General features: G+C 37.5%; 1 protein-coding gene across 1 annotated transcript; it reads right to left on the reverse strand.

Annotated features, from left to right (window-relative positions):
* Nucleotides 1–1,318: 1,318 nt before the first annotated feature.
* LOC133334944 (phenoloxidase-activating factor 2-like) lies at nucleotides 1,319–8,867 on the reverse strand. The gene is made up of 2 exons (XM_061543257.1): nucleotides 8,776–8,867; nucleotides 1,319–2,141 (listed from the first exon to the last, which is right to left on the reverse strand). Exons 1-2 carry the CDS (start codon nucleotides 8,865–8,867, stop codon nucleotides 1,319–1,321), a joined length of 915 nt encoding a protein of 304 aa, XP_061399241.1.
* Between the last annotated feature and the right edge of the window lie 8,456 nt (nucleotides 8,868–17,323).

The following is a 17,323-nucleotide window of genomic DNA, read 5'->3' on the forward strand; positions in this document are numbered from 1 at the left end:
TAAAGGTTTCTGATCAAAAAATGTTTACCACAGTAAATGTTTTAATTCTGTGACCACCACTGTATATTCGCACGGGTGTCTGATTGAGATTGCATTTTGAAGAGTGCTGCATACCGAATAGCGTGTATTAAATTTGCTATAAATCGATTTAAATAAGTTTGTACATAAACGACTCTAAATCTGCCTGAATTAAATGAAACTTAGCATAAGTTTCAGAATATATGTACGGATTGATGTTAGTCGGTTCACATTTGATAAAGATTACATATTTATGTTCGTTCAATTTCATGTCAATGTTTCTTCGAAAAGGCGACGTCTATTAGAATATGTATGTAGAATATATCAAAGTCCGACATTCCTACTTTCCTTACTGGTTTTGAAATAAAAGCTGCTAAGAAATTACATATTTATTTTTTATGTTTGACCAGTCATTTCAGATTTATTGGGGTAGATTTACTTACATCTTACTGATGAGAATCCAAACATAAAAAATATTTCAGAAAAAAATTAGTTTTTAAATGGTTTTAATTAATCGATTAAACATATAAAGCTAATAACATTTGATTACTACATGGGAAAATTAGATAGTGTGTAGTGTTGTGTATTCTAATTTGGAATTTTTATTTTGTAGAAATTATCTTTTACATTTTTAGATAATACATCCACACAGAGCCATCATCGTGGACTGTGGATGACAATTGCTTCTACGTTTGCCTAATAATTATTATCTTCATTTAAGCGTATGGCAACATATATTCGTTAAGTGTGGTCAACCACCTTAACAGGGTACATCAAGATGACAATAAATACTATTATTATCAGCAGATGGCGCCAGCCATGATTTTCCATCATTGCCTAGAACCTTCACGAAAAAAACTCAAAATATGGTAACATTGAAATAATCGTTAAGAATATACAATATTTCGTTTAGTTTTGTGGATGCAATATTTCATCGTTAGATGGCGTTTGCTGTTTTTTTTTTCTTCAATTCGATGCATTGAATGGATTTTACGAATATTTTTCAAACGTTTTTTTAATAATTTCTTTCCAAATAATCAAAAAACCATAAAATTTGAATTTTATTCATAATTTTATTGCATGGATTATTTAAAATTATTTTTTTATTCAGAATCCATGGCGTGGAATTATTTAAATTATTTTTTTACTCAGAATCCATGACGTAAAATTAAAAAAAAAACTAATAGTCAATTAATTTTTTATTCAGTAGCCATAGGCGTGGATTTTTTTAAATTAATTTTTTTATTCAATATTTATCTGTATTTATCAGATTATTTAAAATTTATGAAATACATATTTTTTACTCGTGTATATAGGTAGTAATGTCCAGTCCATTGTCTCTCATCTGTGAATCAATCCACTCTCTTAAGCGGGCAACATCGGTATAACCCCCGGGAATGCCAGCAAAACATGCAGCTCCAAATGACGTGATCCCAATTTGATGATAAACCTCTTCCTCCGTTGTGATACGACTTACCAGCGGCGCACCAGAATCGCCAGCACATGTATCATTGCCATTCTGCCCCAGGGCACACATCACTGAACTATGTAGCTGTGTATTCATTTCTCTCTCACAAATCTCCTCCGTTAAGCTAGTCAAAGTGACTCGTTTTATTCTGCGACTTATATCACCAAACATTGATTGTCTACCCCAACCGGTGGCATAACACATTGTTCCATTAGGTGTCACATAGTTCGCTGGAGGCAAACACACGGTGTTGATATGATCTGCCAATACAAATGATTCATTAACGAACACCAAAGCTATGTCGTATTTTCGTGCAGCCATCTCCGGATGAATGATGAACTTTTCAATTGATCGCTCTTGATAAGGGTAGCGTTCATTGTTGTCTTCGCGATCCCAAAGGCCAGCACGAATTGTTAAATTTTTATTATCAAGTTGTCGCAATAGGCATTGACCTGCAGTTAGTACAACTTTGGGATGTATGAGAGAACCGGCACATATCAATTTCTGATTATTTGTAATATCGATGGTCCAGGGAAATTCACCAAATCTACTTTCACCTGGGGGACCAGAGGGGGAAGTGGCGGAATTGAGGGCTCCCAGAATACCTTCCTTATTTCGTTGACCACATTTAATTGGTTGGGTTTCCTCAGCTTGGCTGGCGGAGCACAGAAGCCAAATAAGTCCAATAAAAATTAGAATCCGAACTAAGGGTCTTTGAAATCTGCTCATCTTCTTCGTGGGATATGGTGTTTACTTTAACAACTCGTGTGATAATGAATCATTTTTTATTCTTTGCAAGATTTTTATATTCTTCACAGGCATTGATTTTTTTCGAACTTTTATTGATAAAGTCAGACAATTTTTGCCGAATTTTTTGCTATGAGTTCATGTGCACTCTTCGGACAAATACGTAAATATTTTACACAGGCAAATATATTTTTTGCCTGGGAATGTTGTTTTCGAGGTGTCAACATAGACGTGGATTTTTCAAATTCATTTTTTGCCTAGGAGACACTAGGCAAAATCTAACACAACACGGAAAGTCGACGTCGAAAAGCTGCAAACACAACAAGTAGCCGAGGCCTACTCCGCTCAATTTACCCACCTGATTGAAGAAAGCACTTCTTGTCCTGATAATAGTATAGAAGCACAATGGCAAAGAATTGCCCACTCCCTACAAAACAACACTTGTGTACCAAAAACCACCACCTGATGCTACTGATGTGAAAAACGCATCGTATAGGGCAACCCTGCAGACAGTAGCAACATGTAACGTGATGGAAAATTATCGGGAGAAAAATAGAAAAAAGAACAAGAAAAGCGTGAGCGTGAGCAAATCGAGATGTACAGGAGTCAGAATGAAGTCCGGAAATTTTACCAACGAGTAAAACACCAAAGCGAAGGCTTTGATGCAGGCACAACCCCTATGGTATTCCTGCAAAATTAATTCGGCTATGCAGGATAGTGGCACAAGGTCAGCAGTTAAAGTAGGAAAGGACCTATCGGGACCCTTCAATACCGAACGAGGATTCAGACAAGGTGACAGTTTGTCGTGTGATCTTTTTAACAACCTGCTGGAAAAGGTCATACGACAAACAACACCAGTTACTCGCCTACGCCGATGACATCGATATAATGGGTCGAACATTGCGAGCGGTAACAGTCACCTTTGAACAAATTGAAAAGGAGTCTCCCAAAGTGGGTCTGGCAGAAAACGGCGAAAAGACTAAGCTGATGGTATCAACCCGCAAGACGTCCAGTAGACTCGGACCAACTGTGGAACTTGAGAACTATAGCTTCGAGGTAGTCAAAGATTTTATATACCTTGGTACCGCCATAAATAAAACGAATGACATCAGTTTTGAAATTCGGAGAAGGATGGCCAACAGATGCTACTATGGTCTAAGTAAGCAGTTTAGAAAGAATACCACCTCCCGCCAGACCAAACTCACACTTTACAAGACGCTGATACTACCCGTGCTATTATATGGATCTGAAGCATGGGTACTTGCGCAAGCAGATGAGGCAGCTCTTGGGGTGTTTGCTCAAAAGGCATATGAAAGCGAGCCTACTGATGGTTCCCGTAGAAGGGGAAGGCCACGAATTAGATGGAAAGACCAAGTAGAAAAAAAACATCGTGGAACGTGGTCTTCCAAATTGGTGGATTTGCGCACAAGACCGATGCGCTTGGAAATCTTTTTTAAGCTCGGCTTATGGAACAACCTTTCTGTAACTAGTCAGCGAAGAAAGTAAGACATAGGCGTGGATTTTTTAAAATTTAGTTTTTGCCTAGTAGACATAGGCGTGGATTTTTTAAAAGTCATTTTTTGCCTAGTAGACATAGGCGTGGATTTTTTAAAAGTCATTTTTTGCCTAGTAGACATAGGCGTGGATTTTTTAAAAGTCATTTTTTGCCTAGTAGACATAGGCGTGGATTTTTTAAAAGTCATTTTTTGCCTAGTAGACATAGGCGTGGATTTTTTAAAAGCGTGGATTTTTTAAAAGTCATTTTTTGCCTAGTAGACATAGGCGTGGATTTTTTAAAAGTCATTTTTTGCCTAGTAGACATAGGCGTGGATTTTTTAAAAGTCATTTTTTGCCTAGTAGACATAGGCGTGGATTTTTTAAAAGTCATTTTTTGCCTAGTAGACATAGGCGTGGATTTTTTAAAAGTCATTTTTTGCCTAGTAGACATAGGCGTGGATTTTTTAAAAGTCATTTTTTGCCTAGTAGACATAGGCGTGGATTTTTTAAAAGTCATTTTTTGCCTAGTAGACATAGGCGTGGATTTTTTAAAAGTCATTTTTTGCCTAGTAGACATAGGCGTGGATTTTTTAAAAGTCATTTTTTGCCTAGTAGACATAGGCGTGGATTTTTTAAAAGTCATTTTTTGCCTAGTAGACATAGGCGTGGATTTTTTAAAAGTCATTTTTTGCCTAGTAGACATAGGCGTGGGATTTTTTTTAAAAGTCATTTTTTGCCTAGTAGACATAGGCGTGGATTTTTTAAAAGTCATTTTTTGCCTAGTAGACATAGGCGTGGATTTTTTAAAAGTCATTTTTTGCCTAGTAGACATAGGCGTGGATTTTTTAAAAGTCATTTTTTGCCTAGTAGACATAGGCGTGGATTTTTTAAAAGTCATTTTTTGCCTAGTAGACATAGGCGTGGATTTTTTAAAAGTCATTTTTTGCCTAGTAGACATAGGCGTGGATTTTTTAAAAGTCATTTTTTGCCTAGTAGACATAGGCGTGGATTTTTTAAAAGTCATTTTTTGGATTTTTTAAAAGTCATTTTTTGCCTAGTAGACATAGGCGTGGATTTTTTTAAAAGGCGTGGATTTTTTAAAAGTCATTTTTTGCCTAGTAGACACATTTTTTGTGGATTGGATTTTTTAAAAGTCATTTTTTGCCTAGTAGACATAGGCGTGGATTTTTTAAAAGTCATTTTTTGCCTAGTAGACATAGGCGTGGATTTTTTAAAAGTCATTTTTTGCCTAGTAGACATAGGCGTGGATTTTTTAAAAGTCATTTTTTGCCTAGTAGACATAGGCGTGGATTTTTTAAAAGTCATTTTTTGCCTAGTAGACATAGGCGTGGATTTTTTAAAAGTCATTTTTTGCCTAGTAGACATAGTGGATTTTTTAAAAGTCATTTTTTGCCTAGTAGACATAGGCGTGGATTTTTTAAAAGTCATTTTTTGCCTAGTAGACATAGGCGTGGATTTTTTAAAAGTCATTTTTTGCCTAGTAGACATAGGCGTGGATTTTTTAAAAGTCATTTTTTGCCTAGTAGACATAGGCGTGGATTTTTTAAAAGTAGGCGTGGATTTTTTAAAAGTTATTTTTTGCCTAGTAGACATAGGCGTGGATTTTTTAAAAGTCATTTTTTGCCTAGTAGACATAGGCGTGGATTTTTTAAAAGTCATTTTTTGCCTAGTAGACATAGGCGTGGATTTTTTAAAAGTCATTTTTTGCCTAGTAGACATAGGCGTGGATTTTTTAAAAGTCATTTTTTGCCTAGTAGACATAGGCGTGGATTTTTTAAAAGTCATTTTTTCCTGATAGATATGTTGAATCATCCCATATTGAATTCATATTAAATCTCGATAAATTAAAAAACCTTTTTGGTTCAACATAAATTTTATATGTTTGTTATTAATACACTTTCCCTCAGAACCCATACCTTAGACCAATACCGCAATCATGTCCCTACAAAATTTCCAATTAATTTTCGTTCTACACACTCAACAAAACTTCTATATGACCTTCAAATATGCCTCAACATTACCGCCATTATAGATATATAAATATCACAGCAATTGCCATCAAGCTGCCAATACTGCTTTAAAATTCATCAAACTCATTCTCATTGAAAAAAAAAATTCAATAAGTCGATTTAAAATAAAAAAGGAACAAAACAAAAAACTTAAGATAACAACAAATACTTCGTCCTTTTCAATTCAATTCAAAGGACTTTGTCATATCTGGAGCAACACCAACACCACCACCACCAGTAAGTAGCAACAAAAACAACAACAATGACGACAATGACAATAGCAGTCGTATCAATAAAAATCCATGACATCACAGAAGAACATTTCTGGCGACACAAAGTGAGGGTGGTTTATTCCACAACAACAGCAACAACAAATGTAATGAAAAAAGGAAGAAAAAATGAAGGAAGTAATTCATCGATTTATGTTTGCTTGCACAGACTACTGGTCGTGGAGTTTTTTGATGTTAGTCGTCGTTACGACGATACACACGCACATAAACAGGCCCTCACACTCAATGACATAACGAGATTATTGAGGATTTCTTGTGACAAAAATATGGGTAGTTGATAGGCCAGAAGCTATTGCCATTGATATATCCTATGATGGGGAAGTCCTTTGGATGTTTGACTTCGTTTGGATTTTTATAAGTATGTGTGTAATTATAGAAAATTATTTTTGTTGTTTTCTTTATTATGTTTATTTTAATGTATCAGGGATTAATGGATATATCGTTTTCGAACATGTAACATTCGACGAACGTACATCATGATATATGAGTTTAATTAGTAATAAATTTTGGGGAGACATGTGGTGTTCAATCAGAAGAGGTGTCCATGTATATAATGTATTTTTGAGGTTTTCTAACGTTGTGCATCAGAAAATTATTCTTTAAGAATCCACGTCTAAGGTTGTGCCTCAGAAACGTATTGCTCCCAATTGAGATTGAAATGAACAGGACTGCGTTTCCATTGTGAGAATTGCCCACTCCATACAAACTTCAGCAAAAGCAACACTTGGGTACCAAAGACCACCATCAAGAATCAGGAGTTTCGTAATGCTACTGATTTGAAAAACGCAGCGTATAGGGCACTCCTGCAAACAGTAGCATCACTTAATGCGATGGAGAATTATCGGGAGAAACGGAGAGATTAAAAACGTATTTTCAGAAAAAAAAGAAGAAAAAACGAGAAAAACGTGAGGGGAAGCAAATCAAGACGTACAGCAGTCAGAACGGGCACAACTCCTGTAGGGATGAAGAAGGAAACCAGGTTACAGATACAGAAAGCGTGTTAAGGATCTGGAAGGATCATTCTGAAAAGCTTCTGGTATCAAATAATGACGAAGAAGAAGATACCCCAGAACCAAGATGAGGTCATAAAAGTAATTAATCGGCTCAAGAACAATAAAGCAGCAGGTGCCGATGAATTACCAGCCGAACTTTTCATGACCGGTGGTCAGATGTTGGTCAGGAGCATGCAACAGCTGATTAGTACAATTTGGCTAGAGGAATGCAAGCCCAATTATTGGAACTTCGACATCCTCTGTCCTCTGCACAAAAAGTAGACGGACTATATGTCACAACTATAGAGGGATAAGTCTCCTTCCCATCGCATATAAAGTGCTATTCAGCGTGCTGTGTGAACTACTGAAGCCAATGGTCAATGACATTATTGGACCATACCGCCTTCGGTTTTCACTCTGCGTCTTCGGTTTTCACTCTGCGCCAGATCCTACAAAAGACTCACGAAAAACACATAGGTTGAATATTCCTCCACTGTATAGCCGCATTCGACAGCCCTCTCCGTACATAAGCGTTTAAAGCCATGTCTGCGTACGGCATTCCTGCAAAATTAATACTGCCATGCAGGATAACTTTAAGTGGCACAAGGTCAGCAGTTAAAGTCGGAAAGGACCTCTCGGAGTGATCTTTAAAACATCCTGCTGGGGAAGACTAAGCTTATGGTATCAATGCGCAAGACGTCCAGTAGACTCGGATCAACTGTGGAAATTGGGAACTGCAGCCTCGAGGTAGTCAAAGATTTTGTATACCTCAGTGCCGCATAAATAAAACTAATAACAATAGTTTTGAAATTCGGAGAAGGATAGTGTTGGCCAACAGATGATACTATGGTCAAAGAAGCAGTTTAGAAACAAGGCCACCTCCCGCCAGAACAAACTCAAACTCTACAAGACGCTGAGTGCGTTATATGGATCTGAAGCATGGGTACTTACGCAGTGAATATCGGCGTCGAATGAAACACGAGCTTTACATCTATACACGGATATGGACAGTCGTATTGAGCTGCAGCACTCTGTTGCTTTCCACAGATCGGTCGATTGCTTTTTAAGAGATTTATAAGGTCTCCTTGTCAGGAGAAAAATGTTGCCGACCAGCGACTTGAGAACCCTACTCCTACTTCTAATCTTATCGCAAATGGTGTTGGCTTCATTGGGCGTCTTGAAAATACGGTCGAACGTTAACCCAATATCTGGGGGTAGTTTGTGGTCCGAATTTGCTCTCAACCGACCATTCCATTTAGCGAAAGGTTCATTTTAACCGTCCAACTGGTTAGCAGGGTGGCTTGCGGATTTGGTGGCGGATATTTTCATCAGTTCCACAACAGCTAGTTCTATACACCTGATTGACTCGATGGTAGACTTCAGTCACGGGTTTTTTAAAAGTTAAACAACGTCTCGTGTCCACCGTCTTGAGGACGTTGTTCCTACCTCTCAAGAGTTCGCATATATCAGCCTGGACGACTTAAAGAGGCTGTCGAACGTATAGCTGTAGTTGGTGCTCGGAATCTACTTTCTATCGACCATTATGTTTAGCTGGAGCTTCATTTCAGTCGTACAAGTGGTGAACCCTTGTTAGCACCCTAAGTTCTGGCGGTCAGTGACTGAGAACTTTAGTTCTCAGCTTATCGCAAATAGCAGTGGTTTGTGCGGATGAATTGAAAAGGCTGTCGAACGTTATATCCAATATCTGAGGGTGGTTAGTGGTCGGAATATACTTTGGATCGAACTTTATGTTCATCGATAGTTCCATTTCAGCTGTCCAAGTGGTGAACAGTGTTGCTGGGGGTTTGGGGACGAATTTTTTCATCTATTTCACGACAGCCGGTTCTTCGAGATTTGTAAGAGGTCAGCAAAGTGCTACCGGCCAGCGTGATCGCAAATATCAGTGTCTTGTCAAAAGTAACACCTAATATCATGGAAAGTTGGTGGTCGGAATCTACTTTCCATCGACCTTGAAGATAAAAAGATCAGCTAATTTATCGTCTCACATATTTTTATCAATAATATGATCCTATACCATGCTCGTACAATCAACCGTACACGTTACCATATTAATGAAGTCCGTTGCTTCTGGAAGGTCAACTACGATCAGAGGTCAGTTGTCTCGATGTCCTCGAACAGTTTGGCATGTTTGGCCGTATCAATGGCCATTGATATGTCAAGGGCCACCATGACGGATGGTTGGACGTTCTGTTCTAATTCAGCCCACTATTAATAGTTGGGAATGGCGTTTAATGATGTTATCGTGCTGTACATTTTACGGAATCTATATTGGTGTTCGTCTACTGGAAAAACTGCTTCTCATCGATGGGAAGAGTAAGACTTCAAGTGTCTTAGCTACTGGCGACAAAAGTGAAATCGGCATGTACGATACACTTCTGTTGTCTTCAGTAAAGGGACGAACCCACCTACTTTCCACGGTTCAGGAACTATGTGAGTGGCTTTCGACAATGTGAGGGCTGATATTAAGCACTCAACTCCTGGTTAATCCAGTTGCTTAAATATTGCCGAGGGAAATCCGTTTGGACCTAACGGTTTCAATGATTTAGAGGTCTTATTGATATTTTCAACGTTTTTCTTCGTAAATATTAGTGGTACCTCCTTTTACCGGATCTGCCAAACTCCTCTCGTCTTTCCTTAAAGAGTGCGTCTTAACCTTATCCAACGATTTTCTTGTACCGAATACAATTTGTACTCGCATACTAGCTTGTTGACTTCAAGAATAAGTTCTCTTACCCTTGGGAAATTTCTCACAGCTAGCCGAGGATCTGACGGGATGGGCAGCGGTGATTGGAAAACTCTTTGAAATCTTTCCAATCTGCTTTCCCATGGTTCAGGTAAGAATGGCGTTCATATATTCTGAAGTGGTGTGGTCTATTAACGTAGACGATGAAACGGAGGTGGTGTGATCCGAGGAAGTAGCGGGTTATCAAGTTACGTCTATCAAGTTACGACTTATGATACCCATGCAAAATGTTGTGCTATAAATTTGATCGATTAGTTATGTCATAACTCGTAATGGGCATTGAAATACCCTGGCGGATACTTCCTCGTAAAAGTGGTCTAATATCCAATTCTACCTCGGCAGTTGAACACACAATACATGGGTTGGAAAACCCAATACATTCAATGTATGGGTCACTATAGTCTAGTTCAGCCGAGATAGGTCTGTACTGGACAGAATGGTGTCATAAGAATGCAAGTCCAACACCTCCGCTTCTGGTGCGATCCTTCTGCCCCTCTTGTATATTTGGAAAATCCGAGTAAAATATCAGTTAGTATTCTTATCTCTTACAAAAATCGCTTAAACAATATCTCAAAAAAATTGCCTAAATGTCTACACTGATTGTCGTTTTCTCCATGTGACATGCGTCGTACTGTTCGACAACATGGTTATGCAAATTGCTCTCCATCCATCAACGAGAATGATTTGCTCCAATTGTGGCACAAACTGAACTGAACTGAACGCACAACATAACTAACTCTAGTCCAGTGTAAAAGGAAATGTCAAAAGTCCATCACATGCACCTGTAAGCTAGCAGTCGGGACAACCAACCAACAACGGTGAGCGGTGAGTCTGTTGGAGTTTTTAATTAATCGAACGTCAAAACTAAACTCTGTCATTAATTATTGGAGTGATTTGTTCGAATCCAAAATAAATTACAAACTTATTACGGAGCGGCGAAAAGGGATGAAAACGATACAAAGAACGGGTAGAAATTGTTGTACACTGTGGCGTTTGTGTGTGCGACGAGTGTTTGGGGTGTAGTGTTGCCGTTGAAAAGGGGATATTTTCTACCAAAATGTTCATTTGGGAATTTGTGAAATAATGTGAAATAAATGTTAGTAATAGATTATTTTAATAAGGCTTATATTAAACGGCCAAATCTGGAAAATACTAAAATATAAATATCGATTTCTTGTCTTTGTGTCTAAACATAACATCTTCAGAGAAAACTTTTTGGAGGGTAAACAGGGCCTGCTTGATTTAAATCATTTTAAAGCCCACAAGGATACAAACTTTGATCAAAATATGCCAAATTGAAATATCGGTTTTAAACATCAAGTTATATTGGTTCATTCGTTTTTAGTAATATACGTCTACAGCAGGTGCGCCCGATAACTCATGAGTAACCGATTTGATGTAAATGTTCCTTCACAATTTATATCAAGTCCTATATGATATAAATCGGAGTCATCTGTACTCCGATTCGACCCAAAATTCCTACATCGTAATATACTCACCAAACTTAGATAAAGTCCGAAGTTTATACCCATTATGTAACACCGTCTGGTACGTCCCACTATGGACCTGACTGACATCCCATTTTTTGGACATAATTGGAGCAGTGAGTTTTGTAAAAAAAAATAGAACTCATATATAAGGGTTTCGGGGATGCTGAAATTAAAATAAAAAATTTTTGGAACACGTTTCATAATCAGTGACCTTAGCTAAGTCACTGATTATAAATGTGATTTTGAAAACTAAATAAATTTAAAATATAGGCTATTTGGAAGAAAAACATGCTCAAAATCCCAAAATACCAAATAATAAAAGAGGTCCGCAAGCCAATATTGATTGTTTTTTGTATGAAGATTTCACACCCAATGATAATTGGACCAAAGAGGACCAAATATAATTTAAAACGAATTGAATAACTGATTTGATCACCATTAAATCAGAAACCTCTTTGACAAAAACATGTACCTCATATAAAACGAATAGTAAAACCTCCGCAAACCTTAGGGTATATATCAATTGGCAACACCGACTAACACGTTTTCACTTGCTTTTTTAGGTTCGGTGTGTTTTTCTAACGTCATGCGGGATTTTAAAGGTCCTAGCCTAATTTGCAAAATCGGAGTCGGTAGTTTGGCAATGGGCTGTGACAGATTCGATCGATTGTAGGCGACGATTTTACTTGTTTGCATTGATCGGAAATAACTAACTACACAGTTATATTTTCTTGGAATATTTTCAAATTTTAGCTTGAAGTTTCCACAAAGCTTCGCCATCTTATTAGATTAGTTCCCGTTGTTTTAGAATCTTTCTATGCAAGTTTTTTTGTCGTAATTCTTGGGTATTGTACGCCTCCGCCCAAAGTTTTTTTCTTATGCGTTAGCAATTCGTGATGGTTGGGGATTCTATTCGAGAATCATTCTGGCTATGAACATGTCAATGACATTATTGGACCATACCAATGCGGCTTCAGACCTGGCAAATCCACCATTGATCAGATTTTCACCCTGAGCCAAATCCTGTAAAAGACTCACGGAAAATACATCGACACATTCCACATATTCGTCGACTATAATGCCGCATTTGACAGCCCTATCCGTTCAGAGGTGTTTAAAGTCATGTCTGCGTTCGACATTTCTGCAAAATTAACAAGGTCCGGAGTTAACGTTGGAAAGGACCTATCGAGGCTTCAGACAAGGTGACAGTTTGTCTTGTGATATTTTTTAATATCCTGCTGGAAAAGGTCATAAGAGACGCAAAGCTGAACAGAAATGGCACATTGTACACCAAACAGCATATGTTACTTGCATACGCCGATGACATCGATATAATGGGTCGAACATTCCGAGCGGTAACAGCCACATTTGAACAAATTGAGAAGGAGTCTGCCAAAATGGGTCTGGCAGTAAATGGCGAGAAGACCAAGCTGATGGTATCAACGCGCAAGACGTCCAGTAGACTCAGTGGACCAACTGTGGAACTTGAGAACTACAGCTTCGAGGTATTTAAGATTTTATATACCTTGGTACCGCCATAAATAAAACTAATTACTTCAGTTTTGAAATTCGGAGAAATTGGTCTAAGTAAGCAGTTTAGAAACAAGGCCACCAAGACGCTGACACTACCCATGCTGTTATATGGACCTGTCTTTCAAATAGGAGGAGATGCGCCCAAGACCGACGCGCTTGGAAATCTTTTTAAGCTCGGCTTATGAAACAACCCTTCTGTAACAAGCCAGCTAAGTTAGTATACATTTAATTTCAAGCGAATTGCTCACTTCGTTACAAAATTTGCAGGGATCTGGGTGATTCTAAAGTTTTCGATGATGATCAGTTAATATTTACTGAATAAAATTGAATATATTCATATAAATATATTGTTTTATATATTTAAAAAAATATATATATATATATAAAGTCAAAATATTGACATTTTCTAGGGGAGGTACTAGAAGGAGTGGACAGATAACTCCTATCTTCCCATATTATACACATTAATTCAATTTGGTGGTATTGGTGGTATTATAAAATTAGTTTTCAGCAAAATTATGACCACATTGTAGGGAAGGTAACAGAAGTAGTGTCCGATATTCCCCATCTCCGAACTTGATTTAAGTTTACGATGTACAAAATTTGGATGAAATTGGTCAATCCCTTCTATAGGTATCGTGCGTATCACTCATACAGACGGACGGGCAGACATTTGTATTTGTACTCCAAATTGTCTAAAACTGATTTTGTCCAAAGACACATGGGGTCTAAAACCAATGAGGCACATTTTTGCCGTAGGCAAGGTGTATTTACCAAAACTAATTGTTAATTTACTATAAGACTGAGGGTTAAAAATTAGTACAAATTTAAAAAAAAAAAACAAGTGAAAAAGCGTTAAGTTCGGCCGGGACGAACTTTGGATACCCTCCACCATAGATATACTAAAAGGTAGTTGAAATGAAAATGTAGGGAAAAAACCAAAACCATAATGTGAACCATGTTCCAGAAAATGTTGATTTCATCCAACCTGTGCCTATCTTATTATTCTTCCAAACTTAGTTCAGGTTCGAAAATGTGGACTATCGGTTCACTCCCTCTGATACCTCCCACGCAGATGCTAGGCCTAAATGTGGGTTATAGTTCATGTATAGTTCATTATCGAACCTTACGTTCTAACTTTATCTCGATATCCTCCCCAGGTTAAATGATTACGACAGACTCTTAGAACCAAACCCAAAACCCGGAACAAATTAGATAACTATTTTAATATAAAAAAGGGGGTTATATGGGGACAACCCCAAAAAGGGGGCGAATATAAATAATTTTTAGTAGAGAGATTTGTTACCATATACGACTACAAAATACCAAATTGCAGCGAAAAACGCGCTCAAGAACCCCAAAATACCGAATATTGGGGGTACCCTTATATGGGGGCTACCCGAAAAAATGGACCTATATTCATAATTTTTTGTGGAGAAATTTGGTGCCTATTAAGAACTCAAAATACTAAATTACAGCAAAAATACGATCAAAACCCCCAAAAGACTGAAAATTAGAAGGTGCCGTTATATGGGGGCTACCAAAAAAAGTGGACCAATACTCAGGCAGACAGTTAGTACCCATTAAGAACCCAACGTACCAAATTTCAGCGAATTCGGTTGAAAAACTCGGTCAAGAACCCCAAAATACCGAAAATTGGGGGGTACCCTTATATGGGAGCTATGCCTAAACGTGGACCTATATATCCCATCTTCGAACTTGACCTGCCTGCAGACAAAAGACAATCCTTTGCAAAATTTCAGCACCCTATCTCAATTCCTTCAGAAGATAGCGTGATTACAACAGACGGATGGACGGTCGGGCAGACGGGCGGACATGGCTAGATCGTCTTAGAATTTTACCCTGATCAAGAATATATATACTTTATAGGGTCGGAAAAAAATATTTCGATGAGTTACAAACGGAATGACAAAATTAATATACCCTCCATACTATGGTGGAGGGTATAAAAATAAATTTGTAGGGAAAATTTTAGGCGGAAAGATGTTATCAAACGGCAACACAGTTTATAACACACATTCGAACCTATGACTACCTACCCACATACAAAATTTCTAGATTCTACCTTTAGCCGTTTCTTATGGGCGTTTATTATTGAAAGTTGCAATTTAGTACTTTTCGTACTCTTGTAGTACGAATTTGCAAAAAACCCAGCCTTATCACACACCTATGTGTAAATACTGACTTTCACACAATTTTTCAGGATTTTAGCTTCAGTCGTTCCGTCTGGATGTTGTCACGTTCAGTAGCTTTTCCAATCGTTACAGTAAGGATTTACCAGCTTCATTGATACGTTTTTTTTTTTTTTTTAAATCAAACTGTCTGTTATTTTGGGTACCAAATCTTCCTACAAAAAATTATCTATTAGTCCACTTCTTAAGGTATTCCTCCTCATTTTCAACAAAAATAGCTGTAATTTCATATTTTGGATTCTAATTGTGTATGAATTATCCCTCACAAAATCTGTCTATATTGATTTAAGTTTTATGGAAGGCTCCATATAACGGTCCCTTAAATATTCAATATTTTGGGCACGTTTTCCAACCGATGTAACTGATTGATATTTTGGGTCCACATTGGGTAGCATTTTTTTTATCAAAACATAACATTATAGATTCATTTTCGGTCATTTGAAGGGCTCCCCCAAATGACAATATTTATATGGACTAAAAATATCCCCTCGAAAGGACCAAAATTTAAGTAGTCAAAATATACAGACGACTTTTTCTCAACGAACCGATATTGGCAACATTTACAGTGATACATTCCTATGCTCTCTGTAACATTTCCAAAAGAGAGAAATAGAGAAACCCCCAAACTGAGTACAGAGAGAAGAAAGCCAAAAAAGTAACTGTATCGCAATGTAAGTAATATGGGTATAACGGTAAATGCCAATGGCTCTCACAATCAGTTAAGTTTTTAACGTCGAGTAATAAAGTTGGATTTTCTCTCAAAAGAAACTGGAAAAAAGTCTCGGAAACGGAATTTTTTCTTCTGCTAAAAAAAATTAACAAAAAAATTCAATTCTTTTCAAACAAAAGCTTTGTGTGAAACTTAAAGTTATGCAAAGAAGTTGTAAGTTTATGGTGTAAGATATAAATTAAAAAGGTGTATTTGTTGTTTGAGAGGAATGAAAAAAAGTTGTATAAAAATTCTTTTACGTTTTCATAATCGAATCGATAATAGGTTTGTCTGTCTACCCACATTTTCATAAAGGAATTCCGTTTCGTTTTTCTTCTTCATAAAATAACGTTTGATACCAACAAAAAATTTTCGGAGAAAAGAAAAAAATATAGAGAAAAAGTGGCAAGAAAACTAAGCACAAGGAAGGACCCGTGTGTGTGACACCAAGCAAACAAGAACCAAAAAAAAATCGAAAACGGAAAAAATTCAATTCAAATCAAACGGAATCGGGTGTGTGTGGTGTTTTTTCTATACTCGCATCACGTAGCACACATAGCGACCCCTTCTCCTCCTTCTTGAGGAATTAAAAAAGTGAAAAAAAACACAGAAAAGAAATAAGAAACTCCTTCGTGTCCTGTTTGCGTGTTTGTGAGTGTGTGTCTGTGTGAATTCATTTTTGAGAGAGTGCGAGCAGAGAGTGATTTGCCGCAGTTGTGCGCATTTGTTAGACATCGTAGCCGTTATTGGAGTTGTGATAAGAAAAATATTTTTGCTTCGTCTGAGTATACACACGGATACAATCCTCCCCAAAGGATACCGCTTAATCCCCCTCGCTGCTACTACTACTACTAACAACCCCTCATCAGGAAAAGTACGCGAAGTAGCGGCAGTCTCATAATATATGTGTCACTGTGCTCCATTGAAATTCTGAGCCGCTGTGTAGTAGAACACTAAAAGGAAAAGAAAAATACAGCCGGACAAAAGGACACAGAAAGAGGGTAAGCATTTAAGGATTACTAGTTTAACTAGAAGCTCTAAAAGCATCCCTACCTCCCTCCAAACTCACACCCAGCCACCTAAACTAGGATTCGATTAAAAATATCTTCAACAGATACCAAGAAAAAAGAAGCCACAACAACAACAAAAATAATGTTAATGGACTTTATGCTAAATTTATGCAAATATTTATATAACTGTGTGTATGTATGTATAAGTGTTTGTTTGTGTGTATGTTAATGTGTCTGTAAGTGTTTGCATTTTGGACAAAAGACGACATGTGGTTCAACGACCGAACGTTTGGCTATATTATAGTAGTCGGACGTAATCGTCGGTAGTCAGTCGGCCGGATGGTTGGTCGTCATTCATACAGCGTCACCTGTAAACCATCTAAAGTCAACATTGCCATCATCACCGCCAGCCACCATCATAACTATCACATGATACAGATAGAGAAAGAGGCACACACACTCTCATACATCCATTGAGACACTTCTGTGTGTGTATTTGTCTGTATATCTATGTGCCGAAATATATAATTTTTTTCGATGGCATACACACCTCTTGTTGGGC

This window comes from Musca vetustissima, unplaced genomic scaffold (genome assembly GCF_032173495.1).
Source record: "Musca vetustissima isolate MV318-11 ecotype Yass unplaced genomic scaffold, APGP_CSIRO_Mvet_v1 utg21078, whole genome shotgun sequence".
Taxonomy (NCBI): domain Eukaryota; kingdom Metazoa; phylum Arthropoda; class Insecta; order Diptera; family Muscidae; genus Musca; species Musca vetustissima.

What these genes read in the sequence shown, in the direction of transcription:
- LOC133334944 (XM_061543257.1), bottom strand. Translation starts at nt 8,867, where the DNA reads ATGAAAAAATTCGTCCCCAAACCCCCAGCAACACTGTTCACCACTTGG. An exon ending in AACATAAAGTTCGATCCAAA is followed by an intron (nt 2,142 to 8,775) that starts GTATATTCCGAC and finishes GTGCTCCGCCAG; the next exon opens with CCAAGCTGAGGAAACCCAAC.